This window comes from Rhea americana, unplaced genomic scaffold (assembly GCF_003343005.1).
Source record: "Rhea americana isolate MKP2758 unplaced genomic scaffold, rheAme1 scaffold_242, whole genome shotgun sequence".
In the NCBI taxonomy this organism is placed as follows: domain Eukaryota; kingdom Metazoa; phylum Chordata; class Aves; order Rheiformes; family Rheidae; genus Rhea; species Rhea americana.
Window position 1 is genome coordinate 2,814 of NW_028186360.1, and position 15,973 is coordinate 18,786.

At 35.0% G+C, this 15,973-nt stretch overlaps 1 protein-coding gene across 8 annotated transcripts in view; it reads right to left on the reverse strand.

Moving 5' to 3' along the window:
- Nucleotides 1-2,163: 2,163 nt before the first annotated feature.
- The window catches only part of EZH2 (enhancer of zeste 2 polycomb repressive complex 2 subunit), a 42,111-nt gene continuing 28,301 nt past the window's right edge, over nt 2,164-15,973 (reverse strand). For 7 of the 8 annotated variants that reach the window (XM_085306621.1, XM_085306615.1, XM_085306622.1 and 4 more), the window contains exons 5-12: nt 15,537-15,657; nt 13,175-13,318; nt 12,523-12,625; nt 11,778-11,941; nt 4,619-4,710; nt 3,315-3,555; nt 2,753-2,922; nt 2,164-2,369 (exon numbers count right to left, since the gene is read on the reverse strand). In XM_085306621.1, the coding sequence (XP_085162747.1) occupies nt 2,271-2,369; nt 2,753-2,922; nt 3,315-3,555; nt 4,619-4,710; nt 11,778-11,941; nt 12,523-12,625; nt 13,175-13,318; nt 15,537-15,657 (1,134 nt within the window). In that variant the 3' untranslated portion in view covers nt 2,164-2,270. The remainder of the gene's footprint in view (nt 2,370-2,752; nt 2,923-3,314; nt 3,556-4,618; nt 4,711-11,777; nt 11,942-12,522; nt 12,626-13,174; nt 13,319-15,536; nt 15,658-15,973) is intronic. The other variant, XM_085306620.1, reaches the window with a different exon arrangement.

The window sequence follows — 15,973 nt, forward strand, 5'->3', positions numbered from 1 at the left end:
CTCTTAACAAGGGGGAAAGGAAGATAGGGAGGGAGAGAATATCTTTTACTAACAAGTATTTTTGATAGTCCTGTCAGCTAGTTGCTTGGTATGCCGATATAGGGCCCCCAAGATGGTATGGGAAATACTAGAAGGGAGCAAGCAGCGATTCACCTGACAACGACAGTCCCACTGGCAAGAGAATGTCTATCATTTTGTAATATTATCTAGATGCTCAGAAAGAAACATAACAAAAAGCCCTATAAGAATATGTGTTATCAAATCAGTTAGAAAAGCTGTCTTTTCAGTCCTCCGCTTCTGCTTTTCTTTTCATTGAACGCTGCTTTTCCTTAAATGCTGCCACATGTACATCAGGGAAACCTGCAAACCAATGAGTCCCCTGCAATGAAAAAGTCCCAAGGGAAGACAAGGGCTTTCTGGGTCTGGGACTGGATTTATTGTAGCAGTGAGCAAACTCAGATTGGGTTCAGTATAAGAAATAGAGGAAGACTTCCAGCTGCTTTTCCCAATCACTAGTTGCACGATGTCTTTAGAGAGTGCTCAAGATTACGCTGTGACACAGAAGGTTGTGACTAAAAAGGTTGKTTTTTTTAAAGACTGTTGCAGAAAAGAACACAGCTTGATCATCATGCATGCAGGTAGTACAAGGCATTTCAAAACCAAGCTGCTGACATTATGTTAGCAGCTAGTATGAACAAAAGAAAATTTAAAACCTCAAATATTGATATATGCTTTCACTTATTTGTTAAAAACACAAAACAAAATCCTCCAAAAAATATCAACCTGGAAACCATATAATCCATTTCAGCTTCAAAATACATGTTTCAGCCTTTCAGTTCAGTTTCACTTTTCAAATAGATACAGTGGCACTATTTTTATAGTAATTTGCCTGAATCTGAAAAAAAAAACCAAAAAAACAAAAAAAAGAAACCACTAACTCCTAAGTGTAAGTTCCAAACTTGCAGTGTGGCTAGTAACTGCAGTTTTAAACAGCCAAGCCCACAAAATGCCCACAAACTTGAAAGCTATGCCAAAGCATTTAATAAAGCATTTAATCAGTAGTTTTGCCCAGAAGAAGTAGAACCTCTTCCAAATGGGGCTCCCTGAATGTTTTTCCAACTCTATCAGTTGCTTCTGTGCTATGAAGAAGAAACATTTGACTTGAACAGGAGCTTTTGGAACCACTGTCAGGAATTTATCAGTAATTTCACCAACTCTGGAAGTAATTAAACCTAGAGAACTAAGAAGGATTACTGGGAGAAGAACTGGAAGAAAGAAGTTGAGGGGTAGGGAAGGAAGATATGGAAGTTTCAGGGGAGAAATAGGAAATGTAGAAAAAAAAGTGTACTTATTGCTTCCGAAAGAAAAGCTCTTCTTGTTAATTTTTCGTCAGTTATTTATCCCTTATTTTCTTATCCTGAGAATAAAAATAATCATAATATAGAGCTGTCACACTTGTCAAATCTCAGGAATCTCAAAAAAAATTCATCACATTCACAAACAGGAGCCACTAAGTYTAAAATCTTGACAGAAATAGTTTTAGTTGGGCTTTCTGGCTCCAGAAAAGGCTTTTTGATCTTAATTACAGCTTCTCTTTAAACAAAAAGAGAATAAAGCATCTCAAGACTTTTGAGCTGGGAATTTTGTAGTCTGCTAACCTAGTTTTTCAGCTGAAATTCTATAGTTGGTAATAAAGCTGACGTCCATGTAGCAAGGAATTACTTCTCTTTAGAAATGAGGCAATTTTAGTTTGCTATAACATTTTTGCTTTCTGATCATTTGAATTTTTTAATAGAATACTTTCCAACATTTTAAAAAAAGTTTTAATTTGCAAAATACCATACACAACCCCTATTTAATCCAGTTAAAACACTTATATATTTAATATTTATTCCTGTCAACTAAATCATACCACAACGTCTTGATCTTACAGCCAATTGTGTAGAGTATTCCTAATCTAATCTTAGTTTGTATATTTTCAGCAATAAACTATAGAAATCTGCTAACAAGAATCTGGCTGTTTTACAGGTTAAAACAGAGGTGAGAGAGGAAGTAGTGTTATACCTGCTTACGTAGCAGTGTTTTGGCCTGAAAGCAAAACACTTTACATATGAGACCATTTTGCTTTATTGCTGCAAATTATTTTTGAAAGGAAAAGCAGAAGAGTTTATGACTTTTCCTTCAAAATACCTTGTGTTCTTATTTACTACTGGTCTACTGTACCTCCAATGTACTATTATATTTAATGCTAAGGTTATTTAGTAACAGATTTACCTGTGTTTCCTTTTCTTCTTTCTGGGAGGAGTATCAACATCTTCAGCAGGGACTGGAGCAATAATACTAGATTCCTTTACTCTAAACTCATACACCTAACAAGAGATACCATAATACATCCACGATAAATCTCTCGCTGGTAGAAAGATACTCATTTTCTAAGTTAGTACGATTTCCTCCAACCAATGTCTTACAGATTATATCCAGTCATAGTCTCTTTCCTACATATTTAAAGTTGATCTTTTTCGTCATTTAAGAACAGATAGTCTAATTTAAACCTTACGTAAATTTAACTTAAAACAGATTTAAAACTAACTTTTATACATTTGTGGAGTGAATTCTGAAACACACCATTCTTGGGAAAACTAAGACAATTAATAACTTTTCTCTTTTAGTATTTAATATTAGTATTTATGTACTTCCTTCCAGTTTTGAAAGTAAAAAGCTATCATCTTTAGTAAGTAATTTCACTTCTTACCTGCCTGCATGTTTTGGTCCCAATCAGCCTGGCAATTGCACAGAAGTTGTCATAGTAAGTGCCTATAAGAACTCTAAACATTGAGGCTTCAGCACCACTCCATTCCACATTCTCTGGAGGCTCAATATTTGGCTTCATCTTTATTGGTGTTTGACACCTAGAATTTGCTTCTGTAATAAAAAATTATTGAGATTATGGGTCAAAGTAAGGCTTGTTCCAAAACCTTTCCACATCCCATGAAATTGTCAAATTACTTACTTGTCCAAATGTAATAAATAAATAAAATAAAATCAGGTGTTTTATGAAGTGCCACAACAAAAGCAGTAACTTTCACATAGCTCTTGTAAGTATTAAAATGGCACAATCTCACCTCTACACATAATCAAGAGACAATATGGAACTTTTGTTATAGGGTTCTATTTGATTAATATAATTATTCTGTCTTTTCACTGAGTTCCATACATTTCAAAAACAAGGTTTCTAAGATGGCGTGGCTAAACTTTTATTCTTCCTTTCAAGCACTTCAACTAAGAGAATAATGGAAGCATTGACTTAGTCATACCAGAAGAACTGGATGTTTCATCTTTCTTTTCTTCTTCTTCTTTATCGTTATTTTCTCCTCCAGTTTCAGTTCCAGCTTCTCTGTCACTATCTGTGTCTTTTGATTCCAATACATTTATTGTTGGTGTACTGGGTCTGCTGGTGTTATTTGGAAGTCTTCCCCTTCGGCGGCCACCTGGGCGCTTTGGTGGTGTCTTTATACGCTCAGCTGTCAGGGCAGCTGCAAACTCCTTTGCGCCTTCCTAAATACATAATAAGCACTACAATTTTCAGTACAAGAGTTTTAAAGTTTTTCACTTGTAGTCAGAAGTTTGGGGAGAACAAGTTCTAGGTGCATATTGTAGTTTGTATTATTCTGCAAGTGAATCATGTACATATGAACATGTACATATGAATTCCAGATAATGCCCTCTAGCATTTATCCCAGTAGTTTTTAAAGGTTGCTGCATGTACAAGTGTTTTTAATTAAATCATTAATACTTTCAATGCAATAATGAATAAACTTGCTTTTAAAAAGCATTTTTGCTTGTATTTCGGTTCTGCTCTCGTTTTGCCTGGCAAGTGAAAAAATAATTCAGTAGTAAGTTTTCATCTATCTTGATGACAGAAAACAAAGATTTTCCAAACAAAATGCTCTTCAAAGTAGAAGAGCTCTTCTTGTACAGGGCACTTAAACAGTACATACACTGCATTTTTCAAAATGYTATCAGTGGTTATCCGTCTTCTAGTAAAAAAGGATATGATAATGTGTAGTGAGTTTTTGGACTGGAAAATTAGATACTTAGTTTATCATACTGGAAAATTCAGAAGAGGCATGCGATTCAGAAGTATTAGTAAGAGTTTCCCACTTTCCATTATTTTGTTTCTTAAGAACACAAATACTGGATAGAATCCTCCTTCCGTTAACTAAACCTTTCCAGTGTTCAGTTAAGATGTAACTTAGAAGACAACTAAACATGTAAGACTCTGTTTTCAACCTGATTAGATACAATGACAGCAGCACACTATTAAGAGATAATCTTTTTTTTTTCTTTTTTTTTTTTTTTTTTTTGGCCTACAAATATTTTGGACTACATTTAATAGAGTTAAGAATTATTCAGCTTCCTACTTAGACTTTTATTTGATGACTGGAAGTTAGCAATTCTTTTGCAAAAAATTAAACATGACGTATTTAGCTGCAAGCGGCCCACATCTATATTCTTCACATTCAAAAATGCAGCATGTCCTAAGATCAAGTATAGTTTGCTATTCTATAAGGTAACACTGCTTCAGTGAATTCTGACAGTCCACTTGAAATTATCTTACCAGATGCTGATAACAATGCGGTCCACAAGGTTTATTATCTAGTGCTGTTTCAGTATTCTTTCGTTTGTAAGTATTAGGAGTTGCGTGGAATGCTGCAGAATCAAAATATTGCACTTGTAAGTCTTAAAATAGAAGAATGCATTAGATATCTCATCTCAAATAGTATCCAAGAAACAAAGCTTACCTTGTTTTTATTTTTTATCCCAATTTTACCAAAATCATAGAATCATAGAATCAGCACAAAAATCATAAAAACTGGAAAAAGAAAATAAAATAAATCCCAACTAGTGACATCTGACTTACCATTTAAATACACACAGAAAGTAGGTGAATAAGTTTTACATATGCCAATTTATATCTGTAAAGATTATCACATTTTTTKCATACATCAAGGAAGATTTCCTAGATTTCCCTTCCCAAACAGAACAAATTTTTACTTATTATTGAGTTCAAGAAAGTTATTCAGGATTTCTCCTATTAACGCTTCTCTTTCAACCTCTAAGATTAGTTTATTAGTTTAATCAATTTTTATCTTGTCAATAAATAAATAAACAAAAATAAAAGCAGCAACCCCACAGACCTTGGCCAGGCAGTAGATCCAAGTTTGCCTTCCCTAGTTGCAAGGTAAAATGGGTTTGCACCAAGCAGTCGCTATGGATCAGAACCACCACAGTAAGTCTGCAACTTGCAGAGAACTATCTATTGCTATTTACTCTCAGGTATCCTGGTGGCTTCTTTCAGAGCGTATAATAGTGACTTAGAGCGGAATCAGGCATGTTACAGATGCAACACACACACCTTTACMATAGCATCACAGGATAGCAATGTTACAAACACTCAACCATTCCCTTCGCCAGAACTTGTCTCTACCAGCTCTTCTCTCTCAAACACTCTCCATCTCCCAAGAAAATGGTTTCAGAGAGTCTGCCTTTCCTGTTTTTCCTGGAAGCTGTGAGTACTCTAAGTACCTACTGCCTTACGAACTGAAGTCTGGGAAACTTGCAGCTAGACTGTCACTGGAACGYATGTTCTCAAATCACATAAGGAACTTTCTGCAATATCATCCCTGGTTTTCTGCGATTATCTTTTTTATTTCTCTATGCTGAAGAAAAATTCTCCATGCTCAGAAAAAGAAACATACTATGCACGTGTGTGCATGCGCGCATTTTTTAAAGCAATTCTAAGACATCATCAGAAGCATTATTTAATATTCCTACTGTTCTTATAAACTGGGGGGGGGGGGGTAAAGAGAAGAATGAGAGGAGAAAAAGAAAAGGAAAAGATAAAAGAGAGAGACACTCCTTTTAACCCCATAAGCATGATCTGGTCAGCACCTCTCTGTACCATCTAGATGACCAGAATTTGTTTGAATGAAGGAAGAGGATGCCTAGGGAGAGATGATGGGGAGAAAAGCCCTCCAGAACAATATCCAGTAAAATTAGAAAGAATATCAAGAAACCARACATTCTCCAGTGGGTATTACAACCAAATAAGAAAAATAAATCTTTATATGTATTAGTAACTACATCTGCTGGCATACTTTTAATGAAGTTGTAGTTAATGCTCTAGTATATTCATTGAATTCAGTGCTCTGTTACCTGTGCATACACAAAACACATTAAAGACTAATGTGGACATTGAACTAAGGTAATAGGGGGGAAAAGGATCGTTAAAATTCATATATTGCAATGATGTTATGAGAGAACCACTAGCCTTTATTTAATCTCTAGCATACACTTTGATTTTAAGAACAAAATAGCTGCATAAAATAATTTTGCCTCGCGGTTATCACTCTGGCAACATTCACACTTCTGTTTAGTGTAGCAATAGTTTGGTAACGTTAACTACCCTAAAGCAGAAAGGGTAAACATTTAAAAAGCAATCAATCTGAATGCACAAGACTGTACATTGGGTCTCAACAACAAGCAGTGTATTTCTGCTGTGTATTTCTGATACTACCCTGCCTAAGGATATTACCACTAGCCCAAATATCAGACAAAGAATGAACAATCTTGAACTTTCAACAATCCCAGGAATCCTGCAACACTAGAACAAAGGCCAGTGTTTCTGCTACTATTATTATTCAGTGTYGCTCTATAGATTTCAGTAGGACACTAACTTTACATTCTCCATGATTCAATGACCTACTCAATTTAAAATAAAATCCCTTTAAATCAGTTATATAACTCATTTTTGAAACAAACTGTTACCAATAAAAAACTATTTTCCCTTAAATGTGTTAACAGTGGTGTAAACAACTGTGAGGGTGAAAAATGGAGAGAACGCTCAAGGTGCGGGGTTGGGGGGGAGACCTGGTCCCAGTTGCCCGTTTCATAATGCTCCATGAAAGCCTAACAGATGTCTGTCTGGAAGGAAAAAAAAAAGAAAAAAAAAGAAAAAAAGAAAAAGAAAAGAAAAAAAAGGTAATTCTCGAGCAGCGTAGAAATTTTTATGCTGCAGTTTTATCACATTATAAACCCTAAATATTTAATAACTCCTTAAGGTTATATTTTTAAAGATTCAGTGAATAGAAAATGCTAATGTTCAAAATGAAAGAACAAATCATCCGATGCATATTAACCCATATTGAAGGGCCATTCTTTATAAACACATTGTTTATAAACAAAGCAAAAAGACACACAAAAATTGCATCTTTCTCCTCCAACTTAAATAAACTACCAGCTTTTCCTACTCTTCATATTCCTGGATTCTACACAAATTTCTCATTTTAATAGTCCACCAAGTTTTTACGGTTGTACTTCTTTACTGCAGTTCTTTTCTTTTTAAAGAATATTTTTCAGCTGTTAYGGGCAGAGCTTACATGTCCTCACAGACAAAGTTTTTAAAAGCAAATCTCATTTCAGCAATCTGGTTTGCAATGTAGTTCCACAAGCACTGGTTTTGGCATCAGTAGTGACAGCAGCTTTCTAAAGGGGCTTCTCTGATGAAGCCACTGCAAGTCACAATTTCTTCAATTTTATAATTTTATGCATGGGAATCTCCAGAAAGCAATGCGTTTCAAGACTTGCTTAGTATCTGGAAAGTGGTGGACACACATACACATATAAACCCCAAATTAATGTACTACTAATCAAATATTGTATCACTTTATTATCTGTAATTAAATGTAATACACATTGTATTAAAAACACAATAAATGCATCTGCAAGCCACGATCCTCAGACTGCTCTACTGTGCAGAAATAAAAACTATTTTTATTGCATATCAGCTGCAGATGCAAATTCCTTTGTGTAAGGGCCTAGAAATCAGTGCTATTTTTAAAAAGTTTGTTTCTCTTTAGACTAGAAAATGTTTAGTTTGTAATGCAATAAAACCTGTCAACACTTGCCCCGTTTTTTTTATTTTTTTTATTTTTATTTTTATTTAACTAGAGATGCCTCAAAAATATGCTATGCTTGGTATTTATTCTGAAAGCTTTATCTTATATTGGACTACTTTAAAACATCTAACATAGTATAGTACTGACAACTATAGCCAGAATCTATCAAAACTGTGTAAGGTGTTTGGAGGCTTGTTACAAGAAAACTATGCTTGTATAGCTATTATGTTTCAAACATCAGTAGCAAGCTTTTTCAAAGGGGAAGATTTTGCAGRATTTCCTAAATAACTACACTCTACTTCTTTAGTTTCCTTAAGAAATTAATTCCAGATCTGATCCACTAATCGCATGTTCTTCCTTTGCTTCACGTCGTGATTTGTCACCTGCATCCTATCTCCAGTGGGGTCTGTTCTATTATTTTCCTTATGTGAAAGTACACAGGCAATAGTTTAGCCTGAAATGCACATTTGCTTCACAAATTTGCTTGTCAAGCTATTTGGGAAATTCTCCCTACCTGGTATTTTTCCTTCTTCTAAATTTTTTGTTAGTCCAGACACTGAGGCATAATTCTTTGCTATCAGCAAATGAAGCCGGTACACAAGTTTTTTCAGTAATGTCATCACCTGCACATAAAGGGATTGCCAGCTCATCAAGGGGTGTGACATGTTAAAAATCTAATGATAATTTTTTCAATATTTAACTCAAACTTTTTAGAATAAAGATTTGAAACTACATAAAATAAGGCTAATCTTAACAAAAAGGGAATCTAAAAGGGGCCACTACAAAGCCAAAAATAGGATTAAAAGAATATCTGTGGGKTTTTTTTATTCTCTATGCCTCCTCCAGAGATTTGGCCCTTTCAAATTAGAAAGCCAATTGCTGTAGCCCCACATTTTATCAAGACAATGTCACCTGTGGAAGCCAGGACATCAGCCTGCAGTACAATTGCATGAAATAGAACATGGGGTAAACGATTAGGTTGCTAGTAGGAGCTTATCAACTTTGTTTAGAAGATGGTCATGTTGTTGCAGAGACACTGAAAACTACTACTGCAACCTTCTGATTACCAATGTAGTTTTTTTCTTAATGAAYTGCATATTCCTGGCAATAAATTTGGTGGGTTTGGACTAATAGCCTAGAAACTTCACAAAAAAATGAAGAGGTCACACAACTGAATTTCCCAGCTCTTATTAAATTCCTAGCTCTTGTTCTGCTCAAACAATACAGTCCTAGGTTTTTTGGTGTTACTACAGATTAAAAAACAGAAAGAACTAATATATCCAAAGCAGTAACCAGTCATAGTAGAGGTGGGATTTGGATATGCATACAGGGAACAGTGACTGAAGCATCGGTTTGCTAAATTCAGTGTCCAGTCTGGAGGCTTCACAAATAAACTACCTAGTAAATGTGTGAATAAAGCTTCAAGAGATCTCTCTGCAACTATCAAATGTTTTCATCGGTGACACCGTACTGCATGTTATTTCACACTATCTTGAAACAAAGGTGCATTTAATTAAAAAAAAAAGAAAAAGAAAAAAAAAAAAAAACTTTCTTTCCACTTTGGCCCTCCAAAAACCTGAAGAGATTGCTTGATTAGTCCTTTTTAACCAAAAGGCATGACTTAAAATGAAGCCTTGGAGACAAACCACTTTGGAAAGAACACTGACTCAGTTAAGGGATTTAAAAATCACCAGCAGCAAGAACTTAGGCAATCTTTAAAGACTTTGTTTTCCATCTGAAGAGTGTGAATAGAGAGAAAGAGAACACAATACTTATAGCTCAAAGGATGCTGCTACTGTGAGGGCTGAGGTCCCATAGCAGATTAGTGACACAACTCTGGACTGTATCACTGGTTGGCTCTTGCACTTAAAAGCATGGCAAAATGAATGCTATGAACCAGTCCTTTGCAACATTAAAAAGAAGTCTTGCAGAGTTAGCCTCTCAAAGCTATGGAGTAACAATGTCAGGCTCCCCAGAACAGTAGACACATTGTGTGGTCCACGAACCTCTTCAGTTCTACTCTAAGGACTTGCAGAAAGTGACTAGGAAAGGCAAATCCACATAAACTACATTAAGTAATCAACTGTATTTTTAAATGAGCCTATATCTTCACTGTAAAACTCAGGAGTTTGTAAATATATTAAAAGAAAAAAAAAACAAAACACACATACACATAAACACCACTGCGAAAAATGGCTGAAACCACTGCTCCAGAAGCCTTAAAAACACTCTGGGGTGCTACTGGAGAAAGAAAAAAATATATATATTTCAASTCTGAGCAATGCCTTCTTGTTAATTTTAAACAAAATCTTCTTAAAGAAGGAAAACTGGACTGGCACATAAATTCCCTGATAGACTATCATGAGTGTCAAGAACTCTTGAAAACATCAAACTAATGGTTTTGCCAAGAAATAACATACAGCTTTGCTTCCTTGTCCTATAGATRAAGACTGACTACAGAGTACTTCCTTAGAATAAGTCATCCAGACAAAGATGCTTTTAACAAAATGTACAGCTTCACAGGACAACGTTGAAGCTGGCTGGAAAAGCCAGCAGCTTTACCTCCAGAAAAATCTATCTATTCTTAAACACTGACAGATAAGAGCTTCTCTTTGTATTTTCAAGCAAGAGCTGTCAATAGAATGTCATTAAGAAATGACATTAACTGATCTAACTCCAAAAGTTACAAGTACTAAAGAAATCAGGAACAGGAAAAGCTTCCCACCCCCTGCCCACCTCCCCCCCCCCAGCACAACTCCAATTCCTCCTCAAACTGAAAAGCATCTAAGGAAGAGTAAAGGCACTAGAACTGTTTAAAACCTTCAGTGTAAAGTACAAATACAGGCAGAACACAGGCAAGCTGAATGAGTAACTGCTGACAAAGCACAAGTATTTCCAAATAAGCAACMTGCCTGCACACTCACAGTGGAACGTACACATGAGTCGTTAAGTCAAGAGAAAAAATGCAGTTGAAATGGAGGAGATCAAAGTCTAAACCGCTTTATATTCGGCTATTAGATTCCCCTTCACATTTGCTTTCTCTGAGAACTGAATCATCGTCTCAAATAGTACTTCAGAATCTCACTTCATGTTTTGAAATGAAAACTAACATCCCTCTTCATGTTTTGAAATGAAAACTAACATCCCTACTAACACTCTTGTTAATTGTTTCCACCAAAGAATGAGGCAACATGAAAGGGAATTCAATGGAAAGCCTATTATATTTTTTAAAAGTGAACTGTCTGAAACAATTACCCTTCACATCACCACAGAGAAGCAAAGCGGTTAGAAAGTAAACTGGTGGTGGAGGGGATTAAAAAAAAAGAAAGAAAAGAAAAGAAAAGAAAGAAAGAAAGAAAGAATAAAAAGATAAAACTGTTCATGGATATTCAGTTTCTCTGCTGGAAAGATAAAGCAAGTCTGAAAAATGACTAGATATTTTTAAAGGAGAAACATACTCTGTTCTCAGTTTCTCTGCATAAACTGCAGAAACATAACACAGAAGACAAGGTAGTTTTCTTGCAAGAATACAAAAAAAAAAAGAGAAGTAGCATCAGGTTGGTCCAAATCAAACATTCTATGGAAATCCCTAAATGCAAAAAGGATATCGAACTACCCGAAACAGAGACATTCAATTCCTTGAGATATAATATTCACTGCAAAATCATGTTGACAAACACAAGTTTATTTTGCAAACTTTAGCAGATATTAGTGCTTTTATTTCTTATTCTCTTTTTTTGTATTCCACTCTTGGGCACTTTAGAGTTTCCTGAATACCAAAAAGCAAGCAATGTACAAGCATACTACAATTGTACTTACGATGTAAGAAGCAATCATATTTAAAACAGCGCCTACAGAACAGCGTGTGAAAGGAGTGCAGGCTCTGCTCCCTCTGAACAGATTTAGCATTTGGTCCATCTATGTTTGGTGTGCACTCAGGAGGAAGAGCTCCTGGAAGCTGCTGCTCTGTGAGTTCTTTGTATCTTGAAAGAAATAAATGAAAGTTATTTATTCAATATAATAAAAAAAATGTAAATTTTGACTGCACATTTTCACTCAACATTTTCAGTGATAAATTAAAAAATATGTAAGAATTATGTGCCTGCTAGAAAGGCAACAGCATGTTCATYAGCATCACTCAATGACCTGGCAAGTTATTAATTCCATACTCATTAACACAAATATAAAATTGTTAGGAAAGATGGCATTTACTTTCTAGAATCTCATCTACTCATTTTATTACTCACCAATCCCTCAAAAGAGACTTTTGTAAAAGAAGCTTTTACTTTCCCACCTCAGAAGAGTGGCATGCATTATTAAGCACCCACATTTTGATAGTTTGCAAGGAAGGCTAATGCAACCCTTCTTTATTGTTTGATTCAGTTGGAAGGAACAGTCTCTTTAGTCTTGCCTGATGTAATCAATTTCCTTCAAGTATTAGTTGCATATCAACTGCCATGAAACCTAGAAGCAGGGAGGACCACTCCTGATCAAATATTTAAGTCAAGAAATCTATGTTACATAATATAAAAACAATATATCCTAGAAAAAAATCCTTTCTTACTTTTCTTTCAATTCTTCTGCTGTACCCTTGTCTGGAAACATTGAGGAAATGGCTTCAAATATCTTGTCGGAAGGAAATTTCCGAGGTGGGTGGCTTTCTTTCTCTGTCAAAAAAACAAAAATTTGGAAAACAAACAAACAAACAAAAAATTATATTTCTGCTCTTTTTCTACTTCAAAGAGGTGTTGACAGAAAGGGAAACTCCTCCAAAATCCTATTAAAAAAGAAATGAAGGTTTTTATTTCTAAGTTATAGAGAACTTGGATTAAACTGCTTAAAGCGATCTTTCCTGCTGACAGAACTGCACTTGTAAGATTTGCTCAAACCATTATTTCACCAGCAGATGGAGATGGCAATTCAGTACTTTGCCTACTTTAGGATAGTATTATCCTATTTTCTGAGGAGTATAAAAGTTCTTATTTTTTAGCACTTGACTGTCTCAGTATACAGAGAAACACAAATTGGCAATAGTACTTTTCATAGCATTCTTTATGCAAATCTTGAACTAAATGGCAAAGGAAATGATGAAGAAAATGATGCAACTTTGGATCCGAAAACTATCAAATAGAAAGGTTTCAACAAATTTCATTTATCAAACGAGTAAAGAAAAGGATTTTTTTTGTCTTGATTTTAAAGTCTGCAGACAGACATACCCATCCTGTTACCTTCCCGATCTTTTTGCTTGTCATCTCTTTCATCAGCATTGTCATCTCCATCATCATCATCTTCATCATCACTATATTGACCAAGTGCATTGACCAGTTCAACAAATATTTCATCATTGATAAATCCACATTCTGAAATTCAGCAAAATTGGGAGTGAACAGAAAAGCACAACGTGTACATGAATTATTTTWAATATTCCCTACACTTGATTTAAAAAATACTCAGTATTTGACTTTTGGACTGGAAAAGAAGCTTGTCGAATTTATACTCCTGACTCTTCATTTTCATACTAGCAGACAAGAACAAAACTCTTCTTTACAAGAAAAATAAAAAAGGAACTAAAATTACTAGTCAGACTATTTAAGAGACTTTATATCAGAATCCTAATTCCAATATGGTCAGTTTAAGCCAGTCTGGTATTGCAGGCAAACATACTATGAAACTATCCTCCTTGGGGAGCTAAGGAATCCTCACATTTGTCGTTGGTAGTTCTATACTGTCTTCTTCCTCACTATAGATCCTACTGGCAAGGTGAGTTCAGTTATATGCAACAAATTCAATAGAAAATTGAAGGATATAATGCTGCATATCTGCTCATTAGCTCAGATTCTGCTGTGAAATTCAGAGGACAGCATAGATAGACAAAAGGCATTTCTGCAGGGAGGAAAACTGTAGTTAATGTTGACAGAAAAGTGATTGTTATTTCTTTAAAAAGGGAGAGAGGGAAGAAAATTGAGAACTGTGTAGAGAATGTAGTGCTTAGAACTATCCTTTTGAACCTGGAGTGGAGTCAGGTGTGAAACTAACTTTTAGGAAGCCAATAGATATATTACTTTCTAGACAATAGAAAGAGGCATGTACTTCATTAAGATGTTTTAAATAGAACAATAAATACCTTTAAATAGAATAGTAATATAGACACKTAAGTTAGTATGTATTTCTGTTCCCAAAGCACAATTTACAATTTTGCCTCCTACATGAGAAATCCTCTGAATTATAGATTCCCACAGCATTTACATTTAGTTACATTCACATAAAAATTGGGAGGGGAAAAAAAAAACGAAACTCTTTCTACTTTAGATAAATAGTTATGATGGACCCATAATAACAGTAACTGCTATCATAAGCTTGGGATTTGAGATAGTTAAAAGATTAATTAAAAAGCTATAATCATTTAATAATTATTAATATGTGTTCTGTTATTGATTAAGTTATTATCTTGACCTAACAAGTTCTCTGGGTGTCAGAGAGCAAGTACATCTGTCAAAATAACCAAAGGCAAAAAGACATGACTTTACTCATGAAATAAGAGAGGCAYCAGCTATTCTCAAGACATTAATAACAAGATCAGTGGAAGACAGAGTAGCGTTTACTACTGAATCACAGGCTTAACTTTCATGAGCAGCACACAATATACTCAAAACATAGCTCCCTTTCTCCATCATTCCACTATTAACAGAAATATAATCAATAAGAATTTGCAAGAAACAATTACTTCACCTCCCCCCCCAARAMAAAGAAAAAAGAGAAGAAAAGATAAAAAATATATTTAAGTGAAAGGGAAAGCAGATTAGWCAGAGAAACCTTTATAACTGTAAGACTTAGGCTCGTATGAGTCTGTGAGTGGGCTCGTAAAGCACACAGATCTACTTGACTCATGGGGGAAAAAAAAGAAAAAAAGCAACTAAAGGGTTGCTTATTCACAGAGACCTTATCAAACTTGAGGAGGCAGATGATATCACACGCAGTATAGCTCCCACAAAAAGTAAGACGAAAAATATCCCTGCGGAATACTATAAAATATACCAATAGAAGGGTACAACTTTCCTCAGGTTTGTTTTAAGAGGAGGAAGTTATAAATACCCAATCATCTGTGATAGTCAGTGAAAAAAATATGTATTAATTTCCAACATAAAAAGGTAAGGAAAAACATACAAAAATGGTTCTGTCAAATCACATTTGTAAGTGTTGTCAGAATTCAACAATCTTCTCCTGCCACCTTCTGCTAAGCAGGACACACTTAAGGACATTACATTATTACGTTCCAGAGCTCTCAACATAAAATTGAAGACCAAGAACTTCTCCATGTAAAACCTAGATGARTCATTTTATGTTCCTGAGGGGGAGGGAGGGAGTGTTCATTTTCTCCATACTACTACATTAACACTTCGTAGCCTTTTGAAAATGCAAAACAATATATTTAAATAAGGAAGACTGTTACACCCAATGCTTGCTTAGAATAGGGGTTCTACAGATACTACTCTGCACACAAGCATCAGACCTTACAAAACAAAATTGAAGGGATTAGTAATTAAGAAGGGATTAGTATACCCAAGTGTTTGGGCTCACCTCTGTCCCCATGCACTTTTCCATCATAGTTCTTGATCAGTTCTTCAATAAAGGTACCATCCTGGTCAAGCACTTCGTCTCCCATATATGGAATGTTATGTAAAACAGTTTCATCCTCTACCTAGTAAAAACATTTACGATTATGACAGCGTAAYGTTCCTCAAATAATTTGTAAACATGTGACCATTTCAGCATTATCATTTTCACAATCTAAGAGTGGCTAATTATCACACTTAATAAACAAGCTTCACAGCTACAGCACATTATCACAATTCAATAAATAAATAAAACAACCCCCTGATCTTTGTTTAGCAACTTTTTGCACTAGTGGTGACTAGCTCAAGATACTGACACTAGCTTCTAACATTAAGAAGGTGTTTGCATAAAGCTTCTACTATTGAAACACAGTAAGCTACCCAGCCTTGGGAAGTGTTTGT